The sequence below is a fragment of the Harpia harpyja genome, chromosome 4 (assembly GCF_026419915.1).
Source record: "Harpia harpyja isolate bHarHar1 chromosome 4, bHarHar1 primary haplotype, whole genome shotgun sequence".
Classification (NCBI taxonomy): Eukaryota; Metazoa; Chordata; class Aves; order Accipitriformes; family Accipitridae; genus Harpia; species Harpia harpyja.
In genome coordinates, this window is record NC_068943.1 from 84,568,859 (window position 1) to 84,592,986 (window position 24,128).

The 24,128-nt window shown below is 67.2% G+C and overlaps 1 protein-coding gene across 1 annotated transcript; it reads left to right on the plus strand.

Annotated features, from left to right (window-relative positions):
• Window positions 1–1,117: 1,117 nt before the first annotated feature.
• Window positions 1,118–23,087, plus strand: ARHGAP23 (Rho GTPase activating protein 23). Its single transcript, XM_052785337.1, is given in 28 exon segments — window positions 1,118–1,974; window positions 5,121–5,300; window positions 8,490–8,514; window positions 9,462–9,554; window positions 9,963–10,041; window positions 10,356–10,410; window positions 11,325–11,807; window positions 11,809–11,934; window positions 11,936–12,785; window positions 13,495–13,650; window positions 13,765–13,876; window positions 13,973–14,030; window positions 14,210–14,347; window positions 14,455–14,556; window positions 14,558–14,755; window positions 15,971–16,032; window positions 16,401–16,528; window positions 16,680–16,798; window positions 16,880–17,035; window positions 17,650–17,728; window positions 18,129–18,202; window positions 18,322–18,411; window positions 18,618–18,743; window positions 18,896–18,937; window positions 19,065–19,158; window positions 20,616–20,647; window positions 20,762–21,736; window positions 21,738–23,087. Coding segments are annotated over 28 exon segments (4,983 nt in total). The 5' UTR covers window positions 1,118–1,677; the 3' UTR covers window positions 21,792–23,087.
• Window positions 23,088–24,128: the final 1,041 nt, after the last annotated feature.

Consider the following 24,128-nt stretch of genomic DNA (forward strand, 5'->3'; position numbering starts at 1 on the left):
GGTGCTGGGGCTGTTTCGGGGCAGAGCCGTGGCACTTTGGCCGGGGTAGACGCTGGGGATGTGCTGAACGCCGAAGCGCTGCCGGCGTGCGGGGCGTCCATGGGGCATTGCACCTTACTGGTTTCCAGTGCCAGCCTGGCTGCCGGCTGCAGGAATGGGGTGCGTGGCATCGTACCGGTGGGCTGGTCCTGGACCCTGGCCGATGGGGTGGAGAGGGGCAAAGGAGAGGAGGGGGCCGTGGTGAGCGGGGCTGCCGGCCCCCAAGGCTGCGGGCTGCAATCCCAGCAATGCCCGGCATTTCCCCGGCGCGGCCGCACGTGCCTTTCCTTGGCCTCCAGCACGGCAGGAATGTGGCGCGGGACCCCCTCGTGCGGGAATGGGGACAGGCAGTGTGGAATGGGGAGGCAGGGCAGGGGGATGCTGCCCACCCACAGCCCTTGCCCGCGTTGGGCGTCCACGGGCGCTGGGCTCACCAAGGTGCTGCTGTTTTCCTTATTGCTCCCACGTTTTGGCCACCAAGGTGGAGAGCGGTTCGGGGGGGCACGAAGGGGTTGCAGGGTGGGCTGGGGAAGGGTGCTTTGTCCCCCCGGAGCAGCGGGAGCCCCCGGGCACCAGTGACGAGGGCGGTTTGGCATCCCTGCCTGCAGGCTCAACACTGGGGAGCCAGGATTGAACCCTGGGGGCTGGTGGCTCTGTGCCCAGGGGACAACAGAGATCCAGTGTGCCTGTAGCCCTGGGTATCCCCCAAAATGGGAGATGGGGCTTGGGGGGACTGTTGGTTTGGCTGCTGGTGCTGGGTGCTGGGGACAGAGAGGGGTCCTGGCGTGTCTTGGAGCCCCCACTGGCTCCCCCCTTGCAGAGCCCGGTGGTGGCTCGTCTCCTGAGCGAGCCGGGGGGGGACACTTGCCGCACCCGCAGGCTGTCCCCCTCCCTGTCCCCGGCATCGCCCGGTGCCCTGTGGAGAGTGAGCGGAGGAAGGAAGGAAGGAAGGGGCCGGGAGGAGGGAGAGGAGGAAGCGGGGAGGGTGGGATGCTGCCCGGGGTGATGGAGGAAGAAGGGGGCGGATTAAAAAAAAAAAAAAAAAAGAAGAAAGAAAGAAAAAAGGGAAAGTCCAGGCAAAGTGACACTGCAGGCGGCGGGGGCTGGCTCGGCACGGGGGGCGGTGGGCTGGGCACGCTGATCCCTGCCAGCAGCTGAGCCCCAGTCCGCCAGCCCAGCTGGGGCGTGCGGCCGCCCGCCCTCCGTCCATCCCACCCTCCGTCCTTCCCACCCTCCGTCCATCCCTCCATCCCTCCATCCCACCCTCCGTCCATCCCTCCATCCATCCCTCCCACCCTCCGTCCATCCCTGCACAACGCGGGTGGCTGGGTGGGGGGCTGGCTGCCGCCCGTCGCGCCGGGGCTGCCGTCGCTCGCCGGAGCGTGCGAGCGAGCGTGCGAGCTTGCGAGCTTGCGTGCAGCATCGCCGGGCCGGGAGCACCGCACGTCGTCCGAGCCATGCGAGACGGCGCAGCCGGCCCCACGCCACCCCCGGCAGCCAGCCCCCACCGCCGTGCTCCCCAACTCGGGGGTCGAAGCCAGTGAAGGAGGCGGTCGAGCCCATGGCCGCGCCGGCCGCCGGCTGATAGCCCACGCTGCTGCACCTCGCCTGCCGAAGCTGGGCCGGGACTGCGGCCGCATGGTGGAGGAGAGCGTGGGTAGAGGGGAGCGGGGGTCCCGGCGGGTGCTGCGGGGCCCCCCCAGACCCCCGCCAGCCCCCAGCCCCGTGACGGTGGTGAGCAAGGGGCTGTGGAGCGTGGAGCGAGCCGGCAAGGGCTGGCGCTTCGAGCGTGCCGTCGGGGTGGACTGCAGCTCGCCCGAGCCCCGCTGCATTTGGCTGAGCAGCCTGCGTCGCCACGCTGCCGCCCCGGACCACCGCTGGCCCCCGGCCCCCCGGCACGGCCGCACGCCCCCCCGCACCGACAAGTGCCGCCGGGTGAGAACCGCGTGCCGGAGACGCTGCGTGTCGCGCCTCATTTTGGGGAGGGGGGGGGGGGGATGCTTTGCAGGGGAGGGCAGGGGATGGGGGGCTTCCCCCCAGTGTGGGGGGTGGCCTGGGGCAGTGCTGGGGCTGTCCCAGCTCCCCTTCGTCCCCTCCTGGGGGGGCTGGAGGGGGGGAGGAAGGGCTGGGGTTGGGGGGGGTCCAGGCTGGTGGCTGCCAAGGGCAGGGCTGTGCCTGGGTGTTTCGCTCCTGCTGCCCTGCTCGCCATGTCCGGGAGTGGGGACGGATCCTGCCCCCCCCCCAGAAGGGGTCTGCAGGAGCGGGACACCGGAGGGGAGCTACCTCTCCCATTGTGTCCCCACGGGGGGGAGCGAGGTGGGACGGTGACGTGGGGGTACAGGGACCCGGTGACACCCATGCTGGGGGGGCAAGGGACCTCGCAGGCATTAGGGCTGTCTGGGCGCAGGGGTGCGGGCGGGCGGCGTGCCCAGCCCTGGGCTGTCGCAGCCGCTTGCGCAAGCCATTCTCGCAAGGAACAAGGGGGTCGTCCCCCCCGATCCTCGCTGCCCGCAGCCCTTGGGGGACAGGGGCCTGGGGGAGCCGGGCTAACGGGCAGGACGCAGCTAGTGGGAGCACGGCAGAAACTGCCAGGTTGAGGTTAAAATAAAGGCAAAAAGTCGGGAGGTAACTGTCCCCCTGCGGGGAGGGGGGACGGGGTGCTGAGGACAAGTGGCTGAGGTGACACATTGGGTGTCAGCCCCACTGCTGGGGGAGCTGGAGCATCTGTGGGGCTGTGAGCCAGCGTGGGGGATGTCCGAGCCCACAGCTGGGGGCTTTGCAGCCCAAAATGCTCCAAGCCAGCGTGGGTGAAGAGGGAAACTGAGGCACAGCGGTCTGGGATGGTTTGCTCTGCCCACCCCCCCTTGCAGGGCCCTTTGCAGGGTCTCTGGGTCGCTGCAGTGGGTGACTTCCCCTGTCAGGCTGGGGGGACAAGGGGGAGCTGGGATCCGGAGGGGGAGAGGCACCACGTTGAGGCTGTAAAAATCCCAAAGGAAACTTAATCAGGGCAAGGCGAACACCCGCCCTTGGCAGCAGGGTCAGGGCGCTGGGTCCCTGCGGGACGGGAGCATTCCCAAATGATCCGTCCTCCGCTGTGAGTTACGGGACCTTGGGATGGAGACGGAAAGCAGTCTGGGAGGGTTGTTTGTGATGCAGGTATCTCCTTTTGCTCGGCTGTAAGGCCGAATTCAGGTTCATGGGACCAGGTCTGGGGGACCACCGATGCTGTAACAGGCACCCCACACCTGGGGACGTGTCCCTGTGTCACGGGCGTGCTGGAACCGTAGCCACGGCTCCGGTGTGCCCGTGACACAGGGACACGTCCCCATCCCTGCGGGTCGGTGCTGCCGTTGGTGTCTCCACCGATCCTACCCTCTCTGAGGCTTGTCTGTGCCGGTTAGAATCAGCAGGGCACATTCAGCTGTCAGCTTAAAAATAATCCAGCGAGCCGGCGGCCGACACAATGGAGGGCGCAGATGGGGACAGGCGCCGCGCCGGGATGCTCGTGGCCCCGGGGTGAAGGGGTGGGGGTCCCTGCGGGAGCGCGGGGCGCCCGTTGCCATCTGGTTTTGGGTCACCGGTTGGGACATCCGCGGTGCAGGGAGGGCGTGGGGGCTCGTGGGGAGCTTTGCCCCCTGTATGGTGCTGGTAGTGGGGTTTTCTGGCTCTCCTGTGCCCGCATTTGGAGCACTGCAGGTGTCTTTATGTTTTGGGGTACCCGCAGCGTCCGCGAGCACCCGAAGCCCTTGTACCCCTCCCCGGGTTTGCTGCGGCGGTGATGGAGTGGGTCCGCGGGTGCCGTGCCAGGGCGATGCCTTGTGGGCTGCAGTGCCAGAGCCGTACCCTCACCGTGGGGACCCTATCCTCAGGGGAACGGGACCCCCAGTCCCACCTGCAGCCGGGCCCCGTGCGGGACGTGCCAGCACAGGGGGTGCAGCCTGGCCCCGCCGAGCTGCTGTCAGATTTCAGATTTCCCCACCGGCAGCGAAAAGGCCCACTCAGCACAGGCTCAGACAAAGGCTTTTTGTGCCTCGTCCCTTTGTGCGTCCCTCTCCCCTCCCCGCTCTCCATCCATCGCTTCAGCCGAGACAGCGCCTGAATTTTAACACCCTCGCCCCGGGATGGGCTGACTCCGGCTGCTGCAGCGGGGAAGGAGACGGCACTTGGGCAGAACCCCAGTGGATCCCTTTCCTCCGGGCTGCCGCTCCCCTGCCTGTCCCTGCCCGCTCCCAGGTTGCCGATTTTTCCGATTTTAGCAGAGCTCGATGCTGGCAGGGCCCTCTGCTCCCTTTGGCCACGGGGCTGCTCGTGCCTCAGCGGGGCTGGTGCGGATGCGCAGCCAGATGTGCAGCCAGATGTGCAGCCATGGAGAGCAGCAACATGCCTTGCCGGGGCTGTGCTAAACCCTTCCGAACTCAGCCAAGGTGTCAGGACTCCTGCTGTCTCTCCAAGCTCCCTGCCCGGGTGCCAGGCGAGATGCCTGTGGCTGCTCCGGCTCTGCCGTGGCCCCGTTCCCCCTCCTGACACTGACACCGGGGGGCTGTGGGACAGAGCCATGTCCCTCTTGGCCCCATCCGCTGCTCCAGCCAGCGTCCCCTGCCAGAGCCCGACACAGTGCCAGGTCCCTGCCCCGTCTCGGGAAGCATCACTCATCCAACCGCCTCCCGGACGGCTCTTTCCGGCTTGCCTGAGGTTATTACCGCGGTGTCATTGGAAAGGGACCTTTTGTCCCCATCTCCCCCATCCGCCCCCATCTCTCCTCCTGCCGCACTGCCTCCTGGGTCCCATCCAGACCCCCAGGCACAGCTCGTTGTCTCCCCCCTTTTTTTTTTTATTTCCTTTCCACGCATCTTCTCCCGAAAGATCCCATACGAGGAGTCTCGGGGGATGCTGGTGGGATGGTCTATGGGGACTGGAATTTGCTGCCGCCAAGCTGGGAGTAGGGAGGGCGTTCCAAGGAGCGGAGTGGCTTTTCCAGCAGATTTCAGCCCCCAGCATGGGGCTTTGAGGAGGCTGGTGGGGGGCTGACTGCCTACACTCCCCCCCCCCCAAAGTGACATCTTCCTCCTCATCCTCTACAGCCAACGCCGGGCCGAAGAGATGGGGCGTCCCCGAATGCCAACGCTCCCCCAGAGGGACCCTTCCCCTGGGTGGGTCCAAAGACAGTGGTGCTGCGGAAGAGTTCGCAGGGGGGGTTCGGCTTCACCCTCCGCCACTTCATCGTCTACCCCCCGGAGTCGGCGGTGCAATCCACCGCCAAGGTAGGGCTGGGACCTGGGGGGCTGGGCTGGGTTGGGGGGGGCTTGGGGACCCCCAGGGCTGCTGGAGCGGGACTTCGAGGCGCCGTGGTTGGATGCAGGATGCTTGTTTATGGGTTGGGGGTGGGCAGGGAGGGTCCGGGGAGCTGCGAAGCGGACTGTCCGTCGCCTGCTTTGTTGGGGTACCTGGGGCTGCCCCCCACCCATGGGTGGCCCTGGGATGGAGGAGCTCATGGAACTGCTGGGAGACATGCTCTGAGTGAGCAGCAAGTCGGCAGCATCTCCGGAGATGTCCTAGAGCCTTTTGGTGAGGGACACGGCTGTCTGCGGGAATGGAGAGAATCCTTCAGCTCCGAACGACGGCTCCGGCATCCCTGAGAACAGCGGGAAAAGGCACTTCAGAGCCCCGAGGCCAGGGAGAGGCTTGGTGCAATGGGACGTCGCTCGAGCCGAAGCAAACCGCACACGGTCACCGCGAAGCTGAGCCTGGGAGTGGGTGATTCAGAGGATGCTGTTTGAGCCCTTCATCGCAACCTTCCTCCTCCTCCTCCGACCAGCATCAGCTCGTCCCCTCAGGCACCGGCAAGTGCCGGCAGGTCCCACCGGTGCTCACCACCTCTAGCGCAGCAGATTTACGGCTCCCAATTTCCTGGCTGTCAGCTGGAGGCTTTGGGCTGGATCTGCCCCGGGACTCGGCGGCCGGGATCGCATCTTGGCTCCGCTGCATGTCAGACCCTTCCCAGGTGCTGCCTTTTGTGGGGAGCCAACCCTGGGTTGGCCATCATCACCTCCTGCACCCTCTGAGCCATCGAGAAACCCCGATCCGGGCAGCACCTTTTCCCTGTGGGATAGAGGGACCCGGTGAAATCACCCAGCAGCTTCCAGCATGGACCATGCCCTCTGCACCTGAAGGTGACAAGCCAGCTCTCCTGCCGTGCCGGCTCCAAGCCCCCGGGGTCTGAAATCCCCCCCCCTCACCCTGTTTTCTGCAGCGGCAGCTTCATGCAGATGAAGGGAGAAGTGTCTGGGAGCTGCGTGGTCCGTCACAGCCCTTTCCCTGCTCCGGGCTGGGCAGACCTGGATGCTCCCATCACGCCTGGAGTTTCACAGCTGCCTGCAGCCCCATGGCTCCGGCTGCCCCATGGCCCGGCACTCGCTGCCTCCTCCCCGCAGGCAGGGAACTGCAGTGGGAAGTGAGTCACAGGGTGGGGAGAAGCAACTCGCCCGAGTCCCCGTTCAGCGTCCTCCGTCACAGCGCTTTTCCCAGGCTCCCGATTCTGCTTCCCCAAATCCTTCCTGCCGGCACTTTCCTGCCTGCACCGGGAACACGGACCTGACCCATCTCCAGCAGCGTGACTCTGCAAAGGAGCTTTCGTCATGGGGATGGCCCAAACCGACTCGCTTGCTTCCACCTCTCCACCACGCTCCTAAGGCATCCTCCAAGAGCAAGGGACCGATCCTGCCCCGCGGCGCTGGGCACCAGCACTGAGCCCCGCCAGGGCGGGAGCACACGGCGGCTGCGTGGGAAGGAGCCAGATCAGCACCGGGAGGCAGAGATGCTCTTGGAAAGAGGCTGGGAATAGCTCCCGGCACCCGTCTGAGCCAAAGCCGGTGCTCCTGGGCTGGCGGAGCAGGGTGTGGTGCAGCTGGCTCAGCACCCATGGGTGCCGGTGGGCAGCCAGGTCCGGGGGCTGAGTTTCGGTGGGGTTGACTCAGCAGGGAGGATGACGGCAGAGCCGCGTTCACCGCACCGTGCTTTGGCACCGCCGCACCCAGCCTCGGCCCCAGCCCTGGGAGCGGGGCTGTCGGGCTGCCCCGGGGGCCGGGAAGGGCTCCGGCGTGCCGCAGGGTGAGGAGGGGCAAGGAGACGGGCGAGTCTGTGTCCCCAGGGGCCTTTGGTGGCCCCACGGTCCTGCCGTGGCACCGTGGCAGCCACTCGGTGCCACGATGGTGCTGGATGTGTGCCGACACCGTGGGATGTGGCTTTTCCTTCCCGCCGGGCAATGGGCACTGTGGAGAGATGCCTCCAGCCCCCTCCTCCTCCTCGCTGGGAACGTCCCCCCGTCGCACTGGGATGGAGACTGGTCCCTTCCCAGCACCCCAGAGGGACCTGCCTTCCCTGGGGACATCGGGGCTGTGTTCCCGCTTCCCTGCACCGGCTGGGAGCTGGGTAGGGAGCTGCAGCTGGCAAAGCCTCTTGGCTGGAGCCGAGCTCATGCCCGCCCCTGGAGCCGGCAGGATCCGGCACTTGCGGAGTGAGAAATCGCTTTCCAGGTGCCTGGGTCCCTCCTTGGGACCCCCGCGTGGGGCTGAGCAGCTCGGGGTGCAGCCGGCTCCGTGGTAAGGCTGGGGGCTCAGCAGTGTGGGTGCAGCCCCACACGGGTGCCAGCACCCAGTGCCTTGCCCCAGCTTGGGCAACCCCCCCCCCCCCGGGCAGTGTGGTTCTGCAGGGGGGGTCCCTATGGCAGGAGCCCACGGACGCAGTTCCCACCCCAAGGGACAGAGCCGCGTGGATCCCAGTGCTGTCCCCTGCCTGTGGCTGGGAAGGGGGTGCCGGGACCCCTCTGCCATCCCCCCCCACGATGCCCACTGCAGCCCGGCCCATGCAGCAGGAGGCTGCAGAGATGGGCCCCCCCCCACCCAGGGACACACTCCCCGTGCCAAATAATTGCAGGGCTAAATATAGCCCCGCTGGTGGCCGGTGCCCCTCCAAGGACGCCCGCCCAAAGCCGTCTCCTTCCAGGGGGTCCCTGCCACCGGGACCCGCTGCCCGGGTGCTGCGGTGGTGTGGGTGCCAGCGGGCACCTCCGTCCCTCCCCCGGGACCCTGCTGCGGGGGCTTGGGGTCTCCCCGGCCAGGCTTGGTGGCCCAAGAGAAGGGTGAGATGCCACCACAGGGCTGGCCGGGTGCCTTCCCGGTCCCCTGCCCCAAAACCGGCCCCTTCCCTGGCAGCTGGGCACGGGGGGCTGCGGCGGGTCCCGCTCCCTGCCCGCCGGCGGGACTGCGCGGGCGGCCCGGCCGGATCCGGTGTCAGAAGGTAATTTTAGCCGGGGGCGGCGGAGGGCAGAGGGACGCGCAGGTCCCACGAGGGGTTTTGTGGGGCTGGTACCCCTCTGGTCCCCCCACCTGGTTCCCCCACCGCGGCTGCCCTGTCCTGACCACCAAATAAATGTTTTTCTCTTCTCTCTGCAGGAGGAGGAGAACGGGAACCGAGCAGGTGAGCACCGGTGCTGCACCATAGCGGGGACCCGTGGGGACCCCCCGTGCAGGGGGACGTCGCCACCCCGGATCGGTGGGCATAGGGGTCTGGGGGGAACGTGGCTGTCGCAGGTGGCAGCGGGTGTTGCGGCTGGGGGGACACAGTCCGCCGTCTCCGCTGGCTGGCACCGCGGCCCTAAATACCGGCTGGCGGTGAAGCGGCGCGGTGCTTCGGCGGCAGCTCGGTGGCACTCGGCGTGGCGGATGGGCTCGGTGTCCCCAAAACCCTTGGGAGGTTCTCTAGACCTCGTGCCCAAAGTGGGGGGTCTGTCCTGAAGCCAGAGGGGGGCTGTGGCGTGGCCAACACCGGTCCCACCGTGGCAGGCGGCTCGGCCGAGCGTGGGGTGTTTGGGGACAGGGACGCAGCCCTGCTCTCCTCCCGGAGGCTGATGGTGACGTGAGCGAATGTGAAGGCGTCAGAACGGATCGGCGCGCTGGCAGGGTGACAAGGCGCCGAGGCTGCCCTCCCCAGGGAGCCAGTGCAGGCAGCCGGTGGCCAGACCTGGCACCCGGTGCCCATCGGGGCTGGGGGGACGAACGACACTGGCCTCGCTCCGGGTGGTCCCCGGGGGATTCGGCATCCCTTGTTGGCACCTTCCCTCTGCCATCCATCCATCCGTCACCCCCCCGGCCCACCCGCCCTCTGGTTTCTCGCAGCACCCGATGGCTTTTGCTCTTGCAAAGGAGCCGCAGCTGGGAGAGATGGGTGCCAGGGGGCTGCCCTGAGAGGCGGGGGGCTTTGCCCAGGGCAGGACCCCTGCTCCGCAGTTCCCGGGTGCAGGCAGGGCTGCCACGCGTGGGCTTGGGGAGGCGAGGAGGTTACCACGAGGGGCCAAGCACGCTTCTTGCCGTGGGATGGACCCGGCTGTGCCGGTGGCTCCCTGACGCTCTGTCCCCGGGGAGCAGGTCCCCCCCGGAGCCGCCTGGAGCCCATGGACACCATCTTCGTGAAGAATGTGCGGGAGGACGGGCCGGCACACCAGGCTGGGCTGCGCACCGGTGAGCGGGGGCATGTGGGGCGGCCGGGCTCTCGGAGCTGGAGATGGCTCCAGGCTTCTCGCGGGATGCGTGCGATGCCCTGCCTCTTCTGCCAGGGGCTTTTTTGCTTGTTTTGCTCTTTTTCTTGTATTCCTTCTTTTTTCTCCCCTTTCTCTCTGCTCCCGGACACTGCGGGGGCTCTGCTCTCTTGTCCCTGGCCTGGGATGCTCAGAGCAGCATTGGGTTCCCCATGGGTTAGGCTGGTTTTGGGATCCCCACGGCTCCCCTTGCCACACAGGACCTGGCTCTGCCCCTGGCAAAAGCCCCGGTTGTGTTCAAACCCTGCTGTGAGTGACCGTAGGGACAGCCGAGTGCCACCACCTCCCCACTTGACTTGCGGTGACACTGTCTTCTCCCCCTGCTCTGCAGGGGACCGGCTGGTCAAGGTGAACGGGGAGAGCATCATCGGGAAAACCTACTCGCAAGTCATCGCGCTGATCCAAAACAGGTGAGTCCCCTTCCCGGGGCTGGGAGGAGGATGGGGACGGGCAGAGCCAGGGAGGTGACGCGAAGGGGACACGTCGCAGCGGGTACCGTCGCCCTGGGTGTTCACCCGGGCTGGCAGGAGCCACGAGTCACTTGGATGCCTACAGGCAGCGGTGCTGCAGGGGACCGGGGACAGGCAGCAGCGTGCTGTGACCGTCATGTGGGGACGGGGACGTTCATCCCACGGGGAATCCGGCTGAGAGAGATTGGCATTGCTGGGGGCAGGTTGGGACCGACCCCGGCCAGCCTGACCCCCTCCGTCCCTTCTCCCCGCAGTGACGATGTGCTGGAGCTCTCCATCATGCCCAAGGATGAGGACATCCTCCAGCTGGTGAGTTTGCCAGGCGGCTGCCAGGGACCAGGCTGGTTCCAGGGCTCGGGTTCCCCAGGCCGTGCCGGCATTCCCGCCCCACCAAACCTGAGGGGCTGGTCTGTCCCTGCCCGCGCTCCTCCTGCATCTTGGGTGGGGGTGGCCAAATGCCCTTATTTTGCTGGGGACACTTGGGGACAGGGCCCCACCAGCATCCCTGGAGGAGCAACGGGTGCAGAAATGGAGGTACCGGGGGGTCCGGGGCAGGAAGGATGGGGGACGTGGCCCCTGGTTTTTGGGGGGCGAGCATCCTTAGGCATAGCCGGAGGGCGAGTTGCTCTGGGTCTCAGGGTCTGGCTTATCCTTGGAGCATCCCAAGTGGCTCTACTGTCGGTGAGCTGGGGTCCGGGGGCAGCCAAGGGGGGTGCGTGGGGCTCCTCAGGTCCCAGCTGCTTCCCAGAGCTTTCCCGCTAGCGCTGCTGCCGGCACCGACCCCAGCTTTGGCTATTAGGTGGCACCACTGCTTGGTCCCAGCCTGGGAGACCCCCTCCCATTGCGCTGGGGGGGTCTTACAGCCCTGGCAAGGGGGGGAGTCTCATGTCTGTGCTGACCCTGGGCTCTGAGGATCCCCCAGGCGTGGAGTCAGAGGCGCCTGTGGAAAGTGAGAAGGGAGAGCCGGGGTATTTTAGGAAGGAGGGGAGGGCACTGCGTGGCGGTGGGGAGAGCCGAAGGACTGGTGTTGGTGGCAGCGTTGCTCAGTGCTCCCGTGGGAAAGTGGGAGCTGGGAGACTGCAGCCAGCTCACCCCGACGGGGAGGTTTGCTCACAGGTTGCGGGGGGGGGGAGCAGAAAACATCCCTGCGGTTGGAACGGGGCGGGGGGGGGGGGGTTGTGGCCCCGGCCCCCTCCCACCCTGACCTCCCGTCCCCTCCGCAGGCGTATTCGCAGGATGCCTACCTGAAGGGCAACGAGCCGTACTCCGGTGGGGCGCAGAGCATCCCCGAGCCCCCTCCCATCTGCTACCCGCGGAAGACGTACCCCTTCCAGGCACGGGGCGCCGAGCCCCCCCCGGGCCAGCCCCCGGACACCCGCGCCCACCGCCCCGCTGCTGCGGGCCCCTCGTCCCCGCTCGGCACGGCCGCGCTCGCCAGCACCCGGAGCGAGGCAGGCGGCAGCCCCGCGCACCGCCCCGACGAGCCGCAGCCCGGGGGTCCCCCCCCGCGCCCCACCGCACCCCACGGGCACCCCGGGTCCTTCTCCCGCGCCGGCTGCCCCAGCAACATCGCATCCTCTCTGCCCGATCGCTACGGGATCCCCCCCGCCACCTCCTCCTGCTACGGGGTCCCCAAGCATCTCCCGGAGCATCGGACTCACTGCGGCTTCAAGGAGGGTGTCGGGGGGCTGGCGGGGGCCGGGCGACCCCCCCCGGGAGGCGGCGGGTGGCCAGCGGGCACCCGGCCGGCAGGAGTGCCAGCAGGCTCTGTCCCGCTGGTTTTGCAGCCAGGAGCCGCGACGGAGCTCCTCGGAGGAGCGACGGCACGCCATGCCGCCCCCGCTACCGCAGCGTGTCCCAGGACCGGCTGGGGGGCTCGGCGGCGGCCCCCCGGGGCTGGCCCCACAGCGCTTCGCATGACACCCTACTGCAGTCCTCCCGTGAGGGCTGGGCACCCCGAGCCCGCTCCGACCACTACCTGGGCAGGTACGGGCGCTCCATGGAGGCACTGGAGCCCAGCGCCCTGCTCTCCCCTCACCTCGACCGCTCCGCCTGGCCGCCCGAGAGGGTCTGCCGGGCCACCGTCACCGCCGTCGGGCAGCCCGTCCCGCACGGTTCCTTCGCGCCTTCCTCCTCCTCCTCCTCCTCGCGGGAGCCGGCGCCCGTGCAGAAGCACCCGTCGCAGCCCAACCTGCAGAGCGCGGACGATTCGGGCTACATCGGCTACCGGAGCTACAGCCCATCCTTCCAACGCCGCACCGGGCTGCTGCACGCCCTTTCCTTCCGCGACCCGGCTTTCGGTGGTCTGCCCACCTTCAGCATCTCGCAGCGGCCGGCCGCCCCGCTCCCGGAGAGGGTGGTCCCTGCCATCCCGCCACCCACCGGTCCCCCACCGGTCCCCACCGTGCCCAGGGAGCCGCGGCCGGAGAGCAGCCGGGTACCCGAGCAGCCAGAGGAGCGGAGGGAAGAAGTGGTTTTGCGGCAGAAGCCCCCCACGGGCCGCAAGATGCCACCCCCGCTGCGGCAGATGAACTTTGTCTTCCCCGAGGGGGCGAAGGAGACGGACGTTTGCAACCCCTTGCCGGCCAGCGGCAAAGGGGAGAGGCCGGCGGCCGAGCGGCAAGGCCGGCGCGTGGCTCCCTTGGCGGCCCCCGAGGACTCGCTGGCATCCATCCCCTTCATCGGTGAGTCGGGGCGGCTCGCCGGCGGGGAGGGTGGCTGGCTCCGGGAGGAGGGTTTAGCAAGTGCCGTGCCAGGGAGGGCATATTTTGGAGGACGGGACACGTTGCATTGTCTCGGAACATCCGTCTGTGGCCAGCGCAGGGATGGGAAGGGACCGCACCAGCAGCACCCGCTGCGCCCAGCACCCCTCTGGGCGTGCTGTGCCCGAGCAGGGCTGCAGGCGTTGGCGATGGGGTGCCAGGGTTTGGGCTCGAGCAGCCTCACCCCTCCCTCTGTTGTCCCGCACCCCCTGCCCAGCCCCTGGTACCTCTTACTGGGCATGGCTGGATGTGAACTGGAGCCCTGCGTGCTCCTGTCCTGCTCCAAAGTGGGGACGGGGACATGCCCGGGATGACCCGCTCCCTGTCTCACTTGGGACCTCCGTGCCCGGCCACCTCTGCCCGTGGGGACCCAAATGGGTCCGGGGGAGCCGCCGGCTCTGCTCCCTCCTGCACCGCAGCCTGCCCCATGCCTGCTCCCAGGGAGGGACCCCAGGGCCAGATGGGGAGGGGGAGGACGGGACCCTGGCTTTTCTGGAGGTGGGAGCGTGTCCCCCAGCCCAGCCCAGGCACCTGCAAACCCCCCAGCTGCCAGAAATGCCGGGGGGGGGGGTCCCAGCAGGGACTTCTCCTGCCCCGACCCCTCCTGCAACACTGCCCACCCCTCTCACAGACGAACCCACCAGCCCCAGCATCGACCTGAAGGCCAAGCACGTCCCTGCCTCCTCGGTGGTCTCCAGCGCCATGAACTCAGCACCCGCCGTCGCCACTAGCCCCTCCTCACCCACCTTCGCCTTTGCCCTGAGCCGGCACTACTCCCAGGACTGCAGTAAGAATGGTCCTGGGGGCCACGGTGGGAGGAGGAGCAGCCCCCTGCCCTGGAGCTCTGTCCCGTGCCCGCTGGGCTGAGCAGCGTGCGCTTTTGCCCTTCTCCCCCTCGCAGGCAGCATCAAGGCCGGCCGCCGCTCCTCCTACCTCCTGGCCATCACCACCGAGCGCTCCAAGTCCTGCGACGATGGTCTGAACACATTTCGGGACGAGGGGAAGGTCCTAAGGTAGGGCTGGACCCCCCCCACGCTCCCAGTCCCGCCACCCGCGTGGCTCCCGTCCCCTCCCCACCGTCCCACTCACGGGGGCTGCTCTCCCCCCAGGAGGATGCCCAGCCGGGTCCCCAGCCTCCGCATGCTGAGGAGCTTCTTCACCGATGGGGTGAGTGTTGGGTGACAGCGAGGATCGGGGTTCCTGGGGGTGCCCCCCACCTAGGTACCTCTATAAGAGGGTAGCCCGGGCTTGCTCTGCCCGGCCGGGGCACCGGTGGAGCAGGGGGTGCCGATGGCATCACCCCAACGGTGCCCTCCGGTCCCGTCCCCCCCCCCCCCCCCCCGCAGTCCCTGGACAGCCTCGGCACGTCCGAAGACGCCCGCTCCAAAAGACACTCAACCTCCGACCTCTCGGACGTCCCGTTCAGCGCCGTGAGGAAGGAGGGCTGGCTCCACTGCAAGCAGATCCTCACCAAAAAGGGAAAGGTAAGCGGGGTTCCCCACCCCAGCCCAAACCCGGCCGGCAACGCCGGGTGGACGCTCCCCTCCGCGAGCATCCCTGAAGGTCCGTGCCCCGTCCCTTCTCCCCGCAGAAGGTCGGTGGAGGCATCCGGCAGTGGAAGCGCGTCTTCGCCGTGCTGCGCGCCCACTCGCTGTACCTGTGCAAGGACAGGCGGGAGGCGGTGACCTGCGCCCCCGGCCCCAGGTGAGGAGGAGCCGCCGATCAGCATCCGAGCGTGCCTGGTGGACATCTCCTACAGCGAGACCAAGAGGAAGCACGTCTTCCGGCTGACGACCGCTGACTTCTGTGAATATCTCTTTCAGGCAGAGGATCGGGAAGACATGCTGGCCTGGATCAAAGTCATCAGGGAGAACAGCAAGGCTGAGGGCGAGGTGAGAGCCACATGGGGCTCCCGGCTGCCTCTGGCTCTCCCGGCACTAACCGCCTCGGCTCTCTCCGGCTCTTTGCCTTGTGCTGCTTCCCCAGGCCACGGCCGGCCCCTGCGCGGCCGGCCGGCGCGGGGCTCGCTGGTCCCGCGCCACGCTCCCGGGGGCGCACGGGGGGCTGGCGGGCGCCGCGGCGTCCAAGAAGAGCGCGGCTCCGCCGGCCTCGGCCGGGACGGGGCGCGCCGGGGCGCTCGGCAGCACGAGCTCTCCGCGTGCCGCTGCGGCGCTTCCAGGCAGGGTTGGCGCTGGATCCGCCGGCGGCGTTCGGTGGCGCGGCGGGAGAGGAGCGTGCGTGGCTCCGCCGTGGCGCGTTGCGTCTCCTTCGGAGGACGGAGGTCTGGCAGGGAGATCCCTGCCCGCACCGGGCACGGTGCCCGCGCGGTGCTGCCGGCCGCCGGGGCTGGCGCCGGGTTGGGGCTGAGCCCTCGCCGGGCAGCCGTGGTCTGTGCGATGGGTCGCTCGGGTCGGAGATGGAGAGAGCTGCTCCCCGCGGCCGCGGGCTCCAGCAGAGGATCCGTGGGGCTGGATGTGCCGGCGCCGGGCTGGCCGCGTGCCGTCTCCCCGCGGTGCCGGGATGGCCTCGTTTGGTTGCGGCGATCGATCGTGCCAGGGTTGTGGCAGGCTCCGGCCCTGGAGGGTGCGTTGAGCTCGGAGCGGTCTCTGGTTCTCTGTGGCACGGCCCCGCTCTGGAGGGTCCAGGAGGCTCGGCAGGGCCGGCGGCGTCGGCACAGGGAAGGTGCTGCTGGGTTGGAGCACGCGGAGCCGTCTTGGGCACCCACCGGGGTCGTGGTGCCGCTGAGCAGGACCCTTGCGGGCAGCGTCCTGCGGCGAGGGGTGCGTGTCTTTGGATGCCGCGCGGTGCGCCCGGCGCGGGCAGATGGAGGTGTGCGCGCCGCGGAGGGACGTGCCTGTCCCCGAGCCTCCGCGTCCGGCTCAGACCCCCGCGTGCCGCCCTGCGCTGCGGCGAGGAGCGCCGGAGACGGCGGCGGGGCGGCGAACGCTGGCGGGCGCCGGCTGTTTCGGGGCAGCAGGGATCTCATCCTGCCCTCGCCTGGTCCTGCCTGGCCCCGCGCGATGCCCGGCAGAGCGTGGACTTGCCCGGGGCCTCCGGCGGACGTGCTGCTCAAGCTCTCCCTTCCCCTCTTCTCTCTGCCTCCCCAGGACCCCGGTTTTGCCAGCCAAGCGCTTATCAACAAGAAGTTAAACGACTACCGGAAAGTGAGGTACGGACCCGGGGGCGGTGGGCGCCGAGACCCCCGAGCGCTTTATTCACCTCAATTTTAAAGTGATGGAGCAAAGCCAGCGCCTCCCTTGATGGGGCAGCGCCGGAGGTGCCAGCTGCACCCGGCTTCGCTCGGGATGCTGGCGGGGTCCGGTTCAGCCAAACCGGCACTGAGGAAAGGGTTAAATCGACCCAGTGCTCCCCAGTGGCCCCCATTACCCGGTGCGGGGTGCGGCCCCACGGGCACTGGTAGGGTGCCGGGCAGCCCGGGAACGATGCCGGCATTTGCTGGGAGGTTTTGCCCAGGGACCGTGCGCAGGGCTGGTGCCCCCGGCCGTGCCCCGCCTGAGCCCCCCGCTCTCCCCGCAGCCCCGCGGGTGCCAAGCCCGATTCCTCACCCAAGGGCTCTCGTGGGCTGGGGATCCGAGCCGAGTTCCTGAAGCAGACGGGAACCAGCGCGCCCCGGTCCCCCAGGCAGGATGCGGCCGTCACGAAAGGTAGGTTCCACCCCTGCAAACCCAGGGGTTTTGCAAGCAAGGGAGCCTCACCCCGGGGCTGCCATCATGCTGGTCCCCATAGGGCAGCAGGGATGCTCTTCCCGTTTATCCCTGCTCATTAGCAAGCGATCCTGTGGGTTTTTCTCCCCAGATGAGAGCAGCTCCCAAAAAGCCCCGTGGGGCATCAACATCATGAAGAAAAACAAGAAATCTGCCCCCCGGGCCTTTGGCGTGAGGCTGGAGGACTGCCAGCCCGCCCCGGACAACAAGGTATGGCTGCGCCAGGAGTGCCAGCCCTCGGAGACCCCGCACGGCCCCAGCACCTCCATCACCTCCTCCCTGTTCCCGCAGAACGTCCCGCTGATCGTTGAAGCTTGCTGCAAGGTGGTAGAGGACCGAGGGCTGGAGTACATGGGCATCTACCGCGTGCCCGGGAACAACGCCGTGGTGTCCAGCCTGCAGGAGCAGCTCAACAAGGGAGCCACCGAGATCAACCTGCAGGACGAGGTGAGGGCAGGGCGGGCTGCATGTCTCTGTCCCCATCCCTGTCCCCATCCCTGTCCCCATCCTTATCACCATCCCTGTCCCCGTGCCTCTGGGATGCTCTTGGGGCTGTTGTCCTGGTCCGTGGCTCTGTCACCATCCCTGTCTCCATCACCATCCCTGTCTCCATCACCATCCCCGTCTCCATCACCATCCCCGTCTCCATCATCATCCCGTCTCCATCATCATCCCATCTCCATCATCATCCCATCTCCATCATCATCCCTGTCTCCAACGTGATCATCATCCCCGTCTCCATCATCATCCCGGTCTCCATCGCTGTCACCTTCCCTGGAGTGGCAGGGCCGCCTAGTGGCTGGTGGCAGCAGTGTGGGTGGCAGCTTGGGGACACGTTTGTCCCCTTGCATCTCGCCACGGTGCTGCGGTGGTACGGGGCTTTCCTTGCCAGATGCAGGGTGGGGACCACTGTCCTGCCGTCCTCACGGCCGTGGTGGTGCTGGCTGGTGTCCCCCTCGGTGTTGGTGGCCTGGGACGTCCCTGGCTCGGGGACTCTCTCCCGCTGGTGCCTGGGTTTGCCCGGAGTGGTTCCTCTGAGCAACCTCTTCTCTCCCCCGCAGCGGTGGCAGGATCTGAACGTCATTAGCAGCCTGTTGAAATCCTTCTTCCGAAAGCTGCCCGAGCCCCTTTTCACTGATGGTAAGTCGCTGCGCCCCAGCCGTCCGCTTCCCCTGGGGGCCATCGGAGCCCCCAAAGTGGCCACAGATGACCCCGTGCTGATGGCCGCGTGTCGATGGCCGGTAGCCCCAGAGCCCGTCCCACCCGTCCCTGTGCTGGGGACATGTCCCCAGACCCTGCAACAGAGTGAACCAGCGCCCACCCAAGGCGAGGGGCTCTGCAGACCCCCCCTCATCGCTGAGTCCCCTGGGCCAGCCCTTGTCCTTGTCCCTCCTTGCCCTTCTGTGCCCTGTCCCAGTGGGACCCCACCAGCACCCCGTCCCCTCCCCAGCATCTCCAGCTGGTGCATCTGGGGGTCCCTAGCCCCGGGGGGTGCCCTCTCCCCTGGCCCAGCTCTGACCCCTCCACGTCCCGCTTTCAGATAAGTACAACGACTTCATCGAGGCCAATCGGATAGAGGACGCCAGTGAGAGGATGAGGACGCTGCGGAAGCTGGTAGGGAGATGGGGCAGGGGTTGGGGTGGGGGGCACAGCCCGGACCCCCTCTTTGGGGGCTGGCACGGGTGGGAAAGGCGAGGGGTTGAGCTGAGAGGTGACCTGGTGCCTCCCTGCAGATCCGGGACCTGCCGGGTCACTACTACGAGACACTCAAGTTCCTGGTGGGTCACCTGAAGACCATCGCTGACCACTCGGAGAAGAACAAGGTACCGTCCACCCCGCCCCGGGCATCTGACCCCAGGCACCGTCCCGGGGCCAGGCAGGGTCTCCCAGCCCCCTGGCCCACCTCGAGCCCCCCCAGCTTGGGCTGAGCCGCAGCTCCCGGTGGGGTGGGAAGGGAGACGGTGCCTGATGGAGCGGCGAACGCTGAGGGGTGGCCATGGGCAGGCGCTAACCCCGGCTCCGGTTGCAGATGGAGCCCCGAAACCTGGCCCTGGTGTTCGGCCCCACGTTGGTGCGAACATCTGAGGACAACATGACCGACATGGTGACGCACATGCCTGACCGCTACAAAATCGTGGAGACCCTCATCCAGCACGTAAGTGGCATGGGTGGGTGGCTGGGTGGGCACCGGTGTGGCTGGAGGAGGGGGCTGATCCACACCCCGGGCATGGGGGACGGGGGTCCCCGGCTGTGCCAGGCTCCCACCGCTCCTCGCCGGTCTGTAACCCCTTTCCCATCTCCCCACAGTCGGACTGGTTCTTCAGCGACAAGGAGGACAAGGGTGAGAAGGTGAGTCCCATCCTCCTTGGGGGGGGGGGGGGGTGTCTCGCTGTGGGGCGGGGGGGGCACAGAGCCCCAGTTGGGAGCTGGGGTGCCATCGACAGCCTCCTGACCATCGTACCCCCTCCCCTTGCAGACCCCCGTGGATGAGAAGGAGGCTCAGTCCGTGCCCAACATCGAGTACCTGCTCCCCAACATCGGCAGGACCGCGGCGCCCGGCGATGCCGCAGGTGAGGAGCGGTGCCCGTGGCACCGGCCCCTCCGGTCCTGGCACCGGGGCACCCCGGGGCACCTCTCCAGCCGCTCCGTCCCCCCCGTGCTCACACCGCTGCGGGCAGCCAGCCCGGCTCGCCGTGGCCACGGTGCTGAAGCGGGATGTCCCAGCACCCACCTTACTGGAAAACGGGGACATCCCCCCTGGGGGTGCCAGCAGAGCCCCCTCCCCACCCTCTCCCGTCACCCTTCTCTCCGGTGGCTGCTCCTTGTCCCTCTGCAAACCCGGCCGGCCGCGGCACCCCGGCAGCCCACGGGACCCCCGCCCGCACCCGCTTCCCCGCGCCGGCCCACGCTGCCAACCCGGACACTGGGAGACTTTGATGTTCGACTGATTTCTTACGTTCTTTCCTTGAACTTCTCTGTGCTGTCCTCTTCCTCCTCCTCCTCCTCTTCCTCCTCCAGCGGACCTCCTCGAGAGCTAGAGCGGGTACAGTGTTGATCCTGGGTGCATTGCTCACGCACTAACTCCTCGGGGTGACCACGAGAGAGCGGGAGCAGGGGGGCAAGTGGGAGGGAAGGGGGGCCCTGTCCTGCCTGGCCACTGTCCCCAGCATCAGGAGGGGCTGCCGAACCCCTGGGGAGCCCCAAATCATTGAACCCTGGTTCTCCCACATCGTTGGCCAGTGCCTGCGGTGCTGCTGTTGGCATCCCCTGGCAGGGATGGGTGCTGGGTGTCCCAGGACCGGCACACCCAAATGCTAGGGTATGGGGGTCCTGATGCCCCGGGGAGGGTCAGCACCCCCTTTCTGCCTCCCCCTCTCTCGTTGTCAGCATCTGCTAACCCCATCCCGGGGCGTGCGGGGCGGGAGAGGGTGTCTGTTGTCTTGTCCGTGTCCTTCACACTATGGCAGCAGGGCCAGGGCTGCCTGTCACCCCCATGTCCCCACTTGCCCCCTAACCCCCCCGGGGAGCTGGGGCAGCCCCACGGCCTGTCCCAGCCCACCCCAGACCCTGCTCCGACTCTGGATGTGGTGTCAAGCTGGCTCCTCATACCCCGTCCCGGTGACAGCGCCGTGCCCAGCCCCGGTCCCCTCTGTGCCCCGTGGCTGTGGGAGGGTTGGGGTCCTGGCTGTGTTTCCCAGCTGTGTGTGCCTGCGTGTGTGTGTCCCCCCGCCCCATCCCCACTCCTCACCTTGGGGCTCTGCAGCGGGCGAGTGGTGCCGGGGACCCCCCCGTGCACCACCGGAGCCCCCCGCAGCCTCCCGGCACCTCCTGCAGCCGCTGGCACACAAACCCGCTCGGCGTTGGCATCCCTGCCGGGGGCCAGCCGGTCTGATGGCCCCGGCATGTCCCCGTCCTGGTTTGGGAGAACAGAGCAGCATCCCCCCAGCTCTACCCACCGAACCCCCTCCCCAGCACGCACCCAACCCCGGTGCCCGGCTAACCCCCCCCTCTCCGCTCTTCTTCACAGGCTCGACCAGCAGCGGCTCCGCCAAACCGAAGGTAAGAGGGTGCCGGGCTGGGGGCTGGCAGGGAGGGACGCGATGGCTGGGACACGGAGCCCATTCCTAACCCCGGCACCGCCATCCCTAATCCTGGCGTCAACCGTCTTCCCAGGGCACGTGGCCGTCGCGAAAGGCACCGCCGCACCGGGAGCTCCTCGCCATCCCCTTCGTCTCAGCTGCCGCCCGCAAGAGGAAGAAGAGGAGAGAGGCCGAAGGCATCGGGAGCAGCACCGACGACGACGCGGAGCGCAGGGACACCCCGGGTCGGGAGCGGGAGGACGAAGGGACCGCGGCTGCCCCGCTGGGACCCAGCAAAGCCTCCCGCGGCACCGGTGCCGAGCCGGCGGTCCCCAGCCCGGCCGGGATGGAGCGGGAGAGCTCCCTGGAGCCCGGGGGGGCTGGGTCCGAACCGGCGCCGGACGCCCGCTCCATCGTGTCGGGCTATTCCACCCTGTCCACCATGGACCGCAGCCTGTGCTCCGAGGTGCAGTCGGTGGCCGGGAGCCGTGGGGAGGAGGCGGACGATGAGCGCAGCGAGCTCAGCCACATGGAGACGGACACGGAAAGCCGGGAGGGTGCCCGACCCCGGCCGGGGCAGGCAGATGGGGGGACCGGGGATGAGGACAAGGGACCCCTCGGCCGTCCTTCCTTCAACTCCCACCGCCTGATCCAGTGTGACACGCTGGCCCGCAGAAAGCTGGGGCGGCCCCGGCCGGCCGGTGAGACCCCGGCACCCGGCGGGGAGGACCAGGGCTGGACCCCCCCAGGTCGGCCCTCGCTGCGGGAACAGCTCCGGCAGCGCCTGCGGGTCTCGGCCGATGACATGGGGGTCCGTTTGCGTCGAGCCCACTCTCCCGAGACCCGCCGCAAGAAGAGCAGTTGGCGCCGGCACACCGTGGTGGTGCCCGGTGGGCTCAAGGACCTCAACTTCAATGAGTGGAAGGACCCGCGGGGGCTGGAGATGTCCCCGGGACCCTGCCGCGACAAGGACTCGGGGCTCAGCAGCCTGGAGTCCACCAAAGCTCGACCTCCGGCACCCACCCCGGCACAGCCCGGTGCTGCCGGCGAGGGGCCGGCCGCCGAGACCCCCCCCGGGCAGCCCCGGCCCCCCGGCCCCCCTGCGCTTCCCCCAGTGTCTCTGACCTCCTGAGATGCCCACTCCCCCCACCGCAGCTTCCCTGCCCACCCACCCCCCCCAGCCAGTGTTTAATTTAAGGACTCGCCTTTGTTCTTGTATTTAATTGTGCTCTGGACAAGCTGCTGTTATTTAACGAGGCTCGGTGGCCCCCGTGCCGCGGGTGGGACAAAGCCACCTTGTCCCCCTTGCTTTTGGGTCCTGCGGTGGTCCCGTGCCGCAGCCTGGGCCATTCCATGGTCCCCCAGCCCCCGGGCAGTGCCAGGAGGGTTGGGGGGGGGAATGTTGGGAGGGGGGGGGGCTCATGGGGACCGTCCCCACCCCGGGCGGTGGTGGCCCTGCTGTCCCAAGCCGCGGCGGTGTGAAGTGCGGGCACTTCCCTGGGTGCTGCCACCGAGGCTGCCCTCGCCGGAGACCCTTCCCGAAACCGGGGACCCTCGGGGACCTCGGTGCCATCGCAGCGACGACGGGCGCGCTTTGTGCCGCGGGGGTCTGGGCTCTGCGCCGGGGTGACCCTCGGCGTGACGGATGGGGTCCCCAAAAGGCTGGGTGTTTGCACGGGAGCGGGTGTGACGAGAGGGGCTGGCATAGAGGGGCACGCTGCTGGGGGGGGGGACACACACGCACGCTGCTGTCCCCTGCACCGCCGCGAGCCACGGCCACGATCCGGCAGCAGCTCAGCACCCGGGGTGCTGTCTGGCATGGCATGGCATGGCATGGCCCCCTCCCCAGCCCTGCTCCCCCCACCCAGGCCAGAAGCACTTTAGGAAGGGGGTGCGATGCAGCCGCCCGGGGCGGGGGGGGGGGGGGAGATGTGGGGGCGCGGGGACCCCCAGCCTCGCCGTGCAGGCACACACATGCCACGGGCTCGGGCGGCTGCTGCCGGGGCGGGTGTCAAGTCACGTCACTGTTTCTCCGTGTCGTTCTCATACGTTATGCAAATATTTGCTGTAAAGTTGGTTTTTTTCCTTTTTTTTTTTTTTTTTTTTTTGTAAATATTGTCTTTGACTGTGTAACATATTACAAAGGATTTATAAGGATTTTTTAAGAAGTTTTGCTCAGCTGAAAGGCCAGCCCTAACCAGGGCATGTGCTGGACCAGTGTTGACTTTTTAAACCCTCCTGCATGTGCCCCCCCCGGCGTGTTGTACGAGTTCGGCCGCGGAGCCGGTATATGCAAAACTGCAAAAAAAAAAAAAAACCCCAACCAGACCCCAACAAAACCACCCCGCTTCGGATGCTGCCCCCCCCCGCCCCGCCCCAGTCCCAGTCTAGATATTGGAAATAAACTGGTTATTCAAGGAGGTGGTTTCCTGCCATTATTGCTTCCCCTGCTTGGGGGGGTTCAGTACATGGACCCCCCCCTTTCCCTGTGCCGCAGGTCCTGGAGCACCGGCAGCATCCAGGGAAGGGTTTATCCCAGCTTTTCTATGAGCCTGGGGGGAAGGAGAGGGACCCCCCCCGCACACCCACTGACCCATCCCCAGGGGATGTGGGACCAGGGTGGTCTTGGGGTCGGGGATATCCCACCCCATCACCAGCACAGCGACACAAGAGACCAAACCTGGGGGGAAAAAAGTGCCGTAGAGAAAAAAAAAAAAAGTAATTTTATTAAAGCCAGACACTCTGATAGAAAAGAAAAGTAATAAAGGGAAAAGAAAAATAAAAAGCAACCCTTTGTCATCGGAGTTTGCAAGTTACAATGGTCACGTTGCGCACAGAACTACCCATGGCATCCACAGCGACACAGGGAGAGCGATGGGCACAGGGCGGGGGCAGCGGGGGGCCAGCCCCCCCCCCGGCCCCCGCCTCCGCCCTGTGCAAGGCCTTTTTTTTTTTTTTTTTTAAATTTTTTTTTTCTTTTAAAACAGTTCACAAGAAAATTCATGCTAAGAGACACACGACGTTGTAGAAACCCCAAAACAGCCTCTAAAGAGTATTAGGAATTTTTTTTTCTTTTTTTTTTTTTGTCCTTTTAAAAGTTGTAGCCTTTTTTAAACAACATCCAGACGAGTAAAGCAGGGTGCGCATGCAGCGGGCGCCTCCGACACATGCACAATGCAGGCAGCGCTTTTTTTTTTTTTTTTTTGCTTTTTTTTTTGGACCATTTTTGCAACATTTTCCTTTTTTTTGTCCTTTCCCCCCCCCCCCCCCCCAGTTTAAACCAGAATCAAGGTTTGTGGTTGGTTTTTTTTTTTTTTTTTTGTCCTCTTGCTACAGCGAAGGCACCAGGTTCGGTACTCACGGACGGTTTGCATGATGCCATGAAAGGACGGACGCACACGCACGCAGAGACACACGCTCACAGAGAAACCAGCCTGATGGGCAGCGGGTGGGGGGGGGGG